At 37.7% G+C, this 10,047-nt stretch overlaps 1 protein-coding gene across 2 annotated transcripts; it reads left to right on the top strand.

The window, feature by feature from the left end:
* Window positions 1–285: 285 nt before the first annotated feature.
* Window positions 286–9,514, top strand: LOC145478965 (cytochrome P450 3A7-like). 2 transcript variants are annotated; one of them, XM_081457182.1, is made up of 14 exons: window positions 286–429; window positions 579–788; window positions 1,272–1,368; window positions 1,920–1,978; window positions 2,058–2,154; window positions 2,813–2,938; window positions 3,155–3,243; window positions 4,062–4,201; window positions 4,321–4,448; window positions 4,843–5,061; window positions 5,495–5,583; window positions 5,873–6,010; window positions 6,600–6,762; window positions 7,882–9,514. In XM_081457182.1, exons 2-14 carry the CDS (start codon window positions 700–702, stop codon window positions 7,960–7,962), a joined length of 1,515 nt encoding a protein of 504 aa, XP_081313308.1. In that variant the 5' UTR covers window positions 286–429; window positions 579–699; the 3' UTR covers window positions 7,963–9,514. The 2 variants fall into 2 exon arrangements, with proteins under 2 accessions (XP_081313308.1, XP_081313307.1); XM_081457181.1 differs by lacking the exon at window positions 7,882–9,514 and having other exon boundaries at window positions 6,600–7,862.
* Window positions 9,515–10,047: the final 533 nt, after the last annotated feature.

Here is a 10,047-nt window from a genome sequence, read left to right as displayed (position 1 = left end):
AATTTTCCAGTTATGGTAAAATTGCTTGACTGGTGACGTCACGTCAACGAGAAACTGAAATTTGACAAATTGTCAAATCTGTTCTTGGGACAAAAATGAACAGAGTTTATTCCTTGACAAATTAATTTATGAAATGTGCATGTGATCTAACTAAGAATTTGATAAAAGCAAAATAAGAAAAGAAAACACTATTAATTTCATGCATGATAACTCGACTTATATTACGTGACACTGTCACGCATACTCAACATTTAATTCATCAACTTACATCAGCCGTGAACTTTAACATGCAAATCTGGGGCTTCTATGTAGAATCGAATCAGAGGTCAAATTATGTACAGTCTGCCAAGAAACGTTAGTCTAGGCCAAGCTGGAAGCATGTTTTAAATAATAGCAGTGATCAAGGAAATATCTTGTATTGATACCACAGTAAGTTAATTTCGTTGTTTGTTTTCAGATATAAGCTCGAGCCCGAGGCCACGAACTTGCAGAACGTTTAAATTTTATGTTCACTTACACTGAGGTTTGTCCGGAATCGTGTAATTATTGACCTGCTTACGTTCTTTCTAACTCTATAGTTTGTCGTATTTCCGCCGAAAGGAATTGAACAGACCACGCCGAAGAAAAGCCAAAGTTGAATCTTGCGTGCTCCAACCCAAGTCAGGTTTCTTTAATATAAGCTTACATAATACAGCTAAGATGGCTGACCTTCTGCAAACAATGGTTCAGTTTGCGAACGATCACTGGGTTACGCTTTTGGCTGGATTCCTGATTGTCATTTGTTACCGGTATGTAGGATAAATAGAGACAACTGGCAAAACAACCGATTACTTCTTGTATGTTCTCCATTTTGCTAAAGACGTACCAGACAGTCCGGCAAAACTTCGTTATTTCAAACGCAAACGCATATTAAAACAAATGCGCAAATCGAACATTTTACCACACTTAAACATAACCTAAACACCTAATTCATTTTAAACCGTCCGTTGATTTAAGCTGTAAATAATATTTCAGTCGCCATCCAGGCTTTCACATTGTAAATTTGCTAATTAGCATATGGTGTAATGCAGTACAGTAGTATGGTAGAGCCAAGTCACGCACGGGTGACGCCAGATTGTAGTCACGCAAAACTGCGGAATTTTTATTACTTGCCTGAATGACATTGTATTATTTTTGTATGGAGAATTTGGACGTTTATCACTCGCGTTTTAAAGTCAATAAGTAGCGATCATCATCACGAGTTATGGTTCTTTACATTGTTTTTATCTAAGATCTTGTATTGCACCCTTCACTGTGTTCAAGAAACTTGGAATCCCTGGACCAACACCTGTTCCATTTTTTGGAAACTCGATAAAAAACCAGTTAAATGTAAGTAGTCCATAAAGGTAGGATCGTGCATTTGAACGAAAGAGACGTATGCTGTAGAAGTAAATAATGTATCTTTTTCGACTTTGGAAGAGATTCATTGGCCATAGTTTACCTATCTTTTCATACCACTTGAAGTGGGTTACCTCTATTTTGTATCTTTGCTTGTTTAATCATTTATGGGTCCTAAGCACCAAGAATACTGACACCAAAAAGTAAAAACAAACAAAGCTGTGAATGGGACTCATGCGATTCACAGATTGCTTCTGGAAAAAAATAACAGACCCAGAATTTTGAGGAATTTTCCATAGTATATTTTCCCTCTGCTTTCTAGTAACACTGGGTTTGTAGCGTTTCAGTTACCGACTAGGAGTGTTGTTTTTCCCTGCTGAATAGGACTCTTACCATTAATGTTTACTCTCTGTGATATGTTGTCAGCTTCAACAACATTTTGCTGCTATCCTTTAACATCTTGTATAACTTCATAGCCCAAGTTGAGCGGCTCATAGCCACTTTGATTAGAACTGTTTGTAATTTTGTTTTCTTGTACACAGCCGAACCTTATTCCAAAATGTCAGATGGAATGGTGTAAGAAATATGGAAAAGTCTTTGGGTATGCACTGTGTGTTCTCATACTTAACATTTTAAAAAACACTGAAGATTAAGGATATGATTTTTTTGTTGTTGTTTAGAGTTTATATTTTCCGTGAGCCTTTCCTGATGGTGGCTGATCCAGACATGATCAAAGAGATCCTTGTTAAGGAATTTTCAAAGTTCCACGATCGAAAGGTAAATATAATTGTGGTATTTTAGAATAAAGTACTCTTTGGCTCAAAAGCATGCTGGGTTCTCCACGTAAATGATGACAGAAGCAGGTCTAGAATGTCTATAGCATTTCGTCAAACTGAGATGATCCTTTTTGCTAATGTAATTTATCGCGGGGCAAGCTTCACCTGACTGCACTACCAAGGAAGCTGTAAATACCCAAAGTCATCCGACGTGATGTTTCCAGGTGACGCGATATTTTCAGGCGAAAGTTCTTGATGTAAACTTTCGGCCGAAAATATCGTGTTGCCCGAAACATCGCGTCCTCCCAACTAGCTGCCCCTGGATCTCCGAGGATGCCCAAAGCACCCCAAGTGTACTTGTGTGAAATTAAACTGGCCTCCATTCTGCGTGTATGCCCGGGAACGTTTGTAGCTAAAGCAGAATTTCTCTTATTGTACCATGAAATCAACTTTTTGGGACTGTCTATGAAGGCCACGTTCCCTGAAAGGGAAATTGGGGCAATGTTTTTTTAAGATTATGAAAATAATTATTTTCAGAAAGACTGTTCGTAAGGATACTGAGGCAATGCTCGTGAGTTTAAAATTCGGACCTTAAAGCCAATGCTAAAATATGTTGTGATATATGCTCAAAGTAACATTGTTCTGTCAAATTTTATCAGAGGTTAGTTGAACACATTGAGTTCTGGAAGCCTTATGACAGAATGTTAACCATTGTGAGTGGTCAGAAGTGGAAGGACATACGTGCCACCTTGTCGCCAACATTCAGTGCGTCTAAAATGAAGCAGGCAAGTAAACTGAAAATTTTAGGTTACTTACCTCTATAAGGCTATTCATTTATCAGTTTAGTAATATTTTTAATCATAATAATTTTCACGGAGAATATAGTGTGCGGATTTGTTTGCAGCCGGTGGTATGGGTCCACAACAAAGACACTAAGTTTAGCATTCGCACAACTATAAAGTAATAAGCCGTTTTATTATTGTGCATAAAATTTCTTTCAGATGATGCCATTTATGAATGAAGCGCTGGACACTCTAATGAACAAAGTGGACAGGATTTCTAAGACAGGAGAGATCGTTGATTTTCACAGGTTGTTACATATAGTCAACAAAAGTTTACTGTGTTTCATTTCGGAAGTTTTATTCATGTAAGACATAAAAGTTGTAGTTTAAACGTTACAACAAAGTCAGAAAGAAGCACTCAGAGGCCTACAATCTAGTTAACTGCGGACTCTAAATCTAGTTAACATGCGGACTCTAAAACTCAAAGCTCAACCGACAAATGTGTTTTTCGCTACCGTCAATCAAATGTTCGGCGACTCCTCCCAGCATCCGACTTCTGCCGAGCACTGTTGTCTGAACTGTTCTCAACGATTATATAACCGCGCGCTCGGCAGTAGTCGGAGGCTGGGAGGAGCCGCCGAACATTTGATCGACGGTAGCGAAAAACGCATTTGTCGCTTGAGCTTTGAGTTTTAGAGTCCGCATGTTATTGAAAGGCGCAGTTTAGTATTTAAATTGTTTCTACATAAGTACCTTAGGTTATCTCACGGCCGTTTTTGATGGATGTCGTAAGCTCAGCTAAAAGTGTTGAGTGTAGCCTAAAAAATGAAAACCACCAAAATCATCATTGGTATAGAACTGAAAAAATTTCTTCTATATATTAGATTGCAAAATTATGACAATTATGTCCCTGATTCAGCTTGATACTGTATGTACTATTACCGTACTCGAATTCGCAATTAGCAAATCAGAAGCCGTGTCTACCTTCCTGATATCCTGCGATATCAAGTCACTGACTTGATATGGCTAAGATATCATGCTCAGCTGGCTGATTTTGGGTGCGAGTACGGGTTAGGTATAAATATAGAGTTAATTGTTTATACTTCATATCTGATTTTTCTTCTAGGTGGCTTCAGAGTCTTACCATGGAAGTGATTTTGTCAACAGCATTTGGAGTCAAGGCAGAAACACAAACTGTTGAGAAAGATCCCATCACTGAACTAGCAAAAAAGGCTATGGAAATAAACCCTTTGACCGCAATATTTTGTAAGGATTTACTGCTTTGATCCACCGTTGTGTCTGATCACATTGTATTTGATTTTTACCCACCTTATTAAAAGAAACCAGAAACGTGTCCTGAAGTTTGTTGTAATCATGTATTTCAGTTTTGGTGCCATTTGGAGAATACATACTGAAGTATATTCCAGACCCATTTGGCTGGGACAAAATAGGGTCCATTGCAGCAAATATCATCGAGGAAAGGCAGAAGGCAAATGGCAAGAGCAAAGCACATGTAAGTGGTAATCAACAGCAGAAGTGAGTTAGAGTACTGTAAGAGTGTTTTTAATGCAATTTCGCGAATCAATGCTCTTAATAATGGGACTAAGAAAATAGCATCTATATCTTGCTGTCCTTCCAAAGAATCGTTCTGGCGCTTTTTTCAAGATTTGTCACTTAACTCGAAGAAAGCTCTCTCTAACTTAACTTGTTTACGTGTCATCTGAAGTCACATGTTCCGCCTTAATCTACGTCACAGTTCCTTCGGTCGATGTATAGCTTCGAGTGGAAAGTTAAAAAAAGCAGTTTATTTGCAATTACGCAAACTATCTTATTTGCTGTTTTTTTCTTAATTATCAGTAATGTTAACACGAGTTTCACACTGTGCGTGATATTTACATCGCTTACAGCGTAAAGACATGCTGCAACTGATGTTAGATGCTAGAGAAGAAACGGGAGGAGAGAAAATTGACAATAACGATATTCAGGCCCAAAGTCTTGTATTCCTTCTGGCTGGCTATGACACTTCAAGTACCACTCTGGCATTTGCCTGTCACCAGCTCGCCTTGAATACGCATGTCCAAGACAAACTGAGAGACGAGATTGATCGTATGTGGCCTGGAGACGAGGTAGATAGTATTAAATGGTGCTATGGCACACCTCGTACTTCTTTTCTAAACTGTGAAATTGGGCTTAGGTTGAACACCTCGTAAATCCTACTTGTCCCTCTTGTAACAGTTTCGAAACATACTAATTTTGTCAGGCTATATATTTTCGACATTCTGTAAAGTAGAATAACATCTCAACGATTCCACGAAAGCCAATTCTACCAAACTCAGTATAGGTAGTAATTAAAGAAAAACTGAGTGAATGAAATGCCTTGAGGAAAGATTACTTTATTGTGGGACGGATATGACCTTATTTATACCACTCTGAGATGATTCATTCCTCACTCCCACGTGCTAATGTTTGCACACTACCTAGTTCAATGGCGATGAAATATGCAAGGGGTGGGGAGACATAATTATTTTTTATTTTCAACAATTTCCATTTTACACGTAGGGGTCGCCGTCGTATGATGTCCTTCACGGGATGGATTACCTTGACATGGTTATTAACGAAACAGTCAGGATGTATCCCCCTGGATTTGTGTAAGTATGCTGGTAATGCAATACGGTGGATCCGTAACCCACCTTAAGGCTTACTGGAGAGTTACTGCAATGCGAACGAATTTAATGCTTTGTAGTGATATTTCCTGTGGCATGCGTCGTCAGATGCATCTACCGTGAGCCAGGCAGACTAAACACCAGTTTATATCTTTATAATTGGCAATCACAGAGTTGCACGAGCTTTAAACTATAACATTTACTTTATCTTAGCTGACCTGTTAATGCTAGATTTATTTTGCTTGTACCTGATTGTGTGCCTTGTCTGATTTAGACTCCAGAGAGATTGCAACGAGACCTGCACCATCAAAGGAGTTACAATTCCAAGTGGAATGCCGGTCATGATTCCATGTTATGCAATTCATCATGACCCAGAGATCTGGCCAGAGCCTGAAAAGTTTGATCCTGAGAGGTGAGAGAAGCCTTGCTGCAACAAAAAGTTGTCAGCTTCAAAATGTACTCCACTTATGCACCTTTTGTTATTTTAGGTGTAAGGTACAATCGACATCACGTTTCATTTCTGCATGCTATTGTTTAATGCCTACATCGTCTTCTTATTTTCCCTGAACAGAGAACAAGATATCACGTCTTTTTTACACTCTCGACGCACTTAAAAATAACTTCGAAACGAGACAAAAAGTGCTAAATCGAGTTAGCTCAATACAAAAGTGTTGACCATGTAAGTCAACACGGGATATCCTTTCTTGGTGAGAGTGACTACCGTGCGCGGAATGTGGAAATAGTTCCATTCGTTTTTAGAGTTCATTAGGGTAAGCCCTCTGGGGCTTCATTTATCCCAACACTCTCAGATATTTTCCTTAGCATAGCGTCGTTGGAGTAAAAACCGGTAACACTGTTTTTCATTTTATTTTTACGAAGTAATAATGGCGTTTGTTGTGGAAATTGGCTGTCTTCTATCCAACCATTCCCTTTTACTTAAACGTGTTCACCCTTAAGTTAGTTACGAAAAGTTCCTTCAAAGAATTTCTCCGTCTTGATAGGTTCACTGAGGCAGAAAAATCAAAGCGTCATCCTTATACATTTTTGCCATTTGGATATGGTCCTCACAACTGTGTCGGCATGAGATTTGCTTTGCTGGAAATTAAACTGACCCTGGTGAGGTTACTGAAGAAATACAAGCTAGAGCGCACTGAGAAAACAGCGGTAAGATTGCCTCATATTTTTTTAGTTGTCTACAGTTTTCTCTGTCTTGGGCAGGGGCTACCCTTCTTACCTTTCCTAAAGCTAGCTCTATTCTATATTCACTTCAGCCGGTTTCATCCTTTCTTTCTTGTCCTTTTTTGTCCGATTAGATTTTTCTTCTAAATTCTAGTGCAAAGTTTTGTAATATAATTAGACCACTGTATGTTAGCTTGGAACCTTGTTGGGGATTCACCTGGTAGCCTGCTGATGGATTTGGTGGTAAAGTGTCCTGCCGATCAACATCTTTTCTTTGACAGGAAATGTTTCTTTCTTTGGTTGGATCCGGGCTATCCAACGCGCAAACCTAATATTTTACGGCCTAACTTCTGAGAAGCATAATAGAATATTTACCCATTCCTTATTGGTTGTACTGTTCAAAGGATCCAATCGAGATGGCGTTTCCATAACAAAACGTACTGATTATGTGTGGGTTTTGGAGCGGATTTTATAGCGGTTAAACCAGAAACAAAGTATCATTACACCAGCCAATCACAAAGGACACAGACAATCCAATGAACCAATCAAGACTCGAAATAATTACATATCTGACGCGAAGCGGCGGAAAACGTGTGCAAACGACGGAACCACGATTTGTCGGGGGTTTACTTCTGATTGAATGAAAAAGTTGAGCGAGATTGTTACATTGCGACTACTCTAACCAGGACCGCCCGACAAAATTTTCTACAAATTTAACGAGTAAAAATCGTGGAGGTTAACAATAGTTTTCCAACAAACTATCGATGTAATCAAGCTATACATTACAATGGCAACAGATTTGTGTTCATTTTGATTAGCAACTATTATAAAACTTCTAAAATGCCAGTGGTCAATTTGCAAAGAATTTGCTTAAGTAGCCTTGGTTGGAATAGTCGCACTGTAAGCCAATCGCGTAGCGCAGCGATGCATACCCTATGACGCTTCCACACTCAAATGAAAACTACTAAATTAACATGTTAGCAAAACAATCAATCAAATCTTTATTGATTACAAATGGGAAAAATATACAAAATAGTAGATAACTGAGAAATGTATAATTCAGTATTGCTGTGCATATAATTCAGTTTTCTTTTCCTTTTGCAGGTTCCAGCGGATTTTGTTGCTACTTTTGTTCTCACCTGTTCTCCTGGACAAGTCATGTTAAAGGTTTCACCAAGAGAGTAAAGAAAGATTAATCGTGCACCGTTTTCCACAAGAAGCGAGAAATATTAATCGTCTAGTAAACCACCCTTCTGATCCAAGTAAAAATGGCTTTTAGATGACAATGATATGAGATTTTTTTACACTTTTCCACTTTTATTTTAACCTTGTGAGGTTCAAAAACGAAAACAATACATATTCTTAATAACACTTAACATTACTAACATCAATAATTTACGTGTGCTGTTATTATAATTTATTAAAATAAAAATAAGACTTCATACAATCAATTAAGTTTCTAATATGCATTTTATATACGACTGTCATCTAGTCTGAAAGTTAAGTTCTGTGTTGTTTTTCATAACTATATATTTCTCAGCTCTAAATTTCACTGTGACGATTTCCTTAAAAGCACTTAGATTAGGAGTTACACCACGTTTCCTACTTATCCAAATATGTATTTTGACAAGTGTAATAAAGTAATTCACGCAATTACGTGAATGGTACTGATAAACATGATGCATGTGCTGAACTTTCTTGTAAGCATACACTTTAAATTCGATTTAGAGCTGGTACACATACTTGAGGCCAGGTTAGGTAAGATTTGAGTCCTAAATTGAATGTTTTTTTAGCATTATTAATTTTATTTCAAGCCAATTAGAATCCAGAATTTCACTAAATAGCCTAATTATTTAAGTATGTATTGCCTGTAAGGCGTATTAGCCAAGGAAAAACAGCAATTCCTAATACATGAAGGATTTGCTACAAGATTAAGTTTGACTCAAGAAAAATAACTTTTAGCTCCTGAATTTATTACCGATAGCCCAAGGCCTGGTAGTTCCTTGATAATTTTTTGGAGGAAATTCAAATTACAGCGGTACTCGGTGAGAGGTGAAATTATTGGGGCTAGCGAGAATCACTTTTAGGTAAGTAGATCACAGTTATGGCTTGCTCAAAGGGTGTGCCCGAAAAATTGGTTTTCATTTCTTTCCACCTTGCTTATACTTACTTTGAGATATGGTGCAAATCATTCCAGCAGGAGAAAACTTCATATAGAAGCGAAGAGTGCTAAATGTATCTTCAAGTTCAACAAAACTCTCCAACTTTACACAAGGACAGTATACTATTTATTTTTGATATTTTCAGGGGAGATATGGTAGAGATTTAGGAACTGAGTATATTTTAACCACTGTATTTCATTTATATCTCACAAAAAAATGCACAGAATTCTTTTTATGTGGGAGACCCCATGTTAACCAATAAAGGATATAGTGATTAATTGAAATGTCTTTCTGATTGAGGAGGTAGCAGAGAATAAGAATGTCACCAACAAGCACAGAAGACAGTTCTGTTACATGATAAAATTTCCATTACAATGAAAATGCACATTCTTTTGTCAATATTAAAATCCAGGGTTGGAACACAACTTCTTCCACTTCATATGATTGCAACGTATGCATAAGGGATGACCCTTTAGAATGTCTGAAATATTAGCTACCCTGAAATTGGAATTTCAAAACAAACAGATTTATATGGAAAGAAGTAAATGATCTCGCTTAAAGTCGAAACAGCCCTACATGTATGCATTTTAAGCTCGCTTTCCGAGCGGAGAGGAGTCTGATGAGAATGAGCAAATTCTTTTATGTTGTCGTTTTCAGTTGTGATTCCTGCATGTCAAAACTACATCAAACAAAAATGCCACAAACAGCTTACTTGTTAGCGGTTCAAGCAAATGTTCCAACTAATTTTTCTTAAAACATAGGAAACATTACTTTGCAGAGAAACACTCAATCAAGGCTCTCCAATAACCACATAGGTACCATGCACTTTAATTATGCAATCTCAGCTCATGAGCAGTGCTTGGCCTTTGTAGAATTAATAGCAACATTCTACATTGTCCAAATACAAACACTCCAAAAACGAAGTAGAGTCTAGAATGTAAATTTAACAGAGCTTACAATGATTAAAGGTTGAATGGTTCTTCATTGTTTTATTCAATCAGCACATATTTAGTATACGCTTTTGCTGGCAAGGACAATGCAAATCTGGTTAAGTGAAGCCACTGGACTTTGCTCCCGCACAGCAGATTTCTATAACGAACGTTCTACG

The sequence above is a fragment of the Orbicella franksi genome, chromosome 2 (genome assembly GCF_964199315.1).
Source record: "Orbicella franksi chromosome 2, jaOrbFran1.1, whole genome shotgun sequence".
Lineage (NCBI taxonomy): Eukaryota > Metazoa > Cnidaria > Anthozoa > Scleractinia > Merulinidae > Orbicella > Orbicella franksi.
The sequence above is the reverse complement of the archived record's forward strand: the minus strand, read 5'-3'. Positions and strand labels throughout refer to the sequence as shown.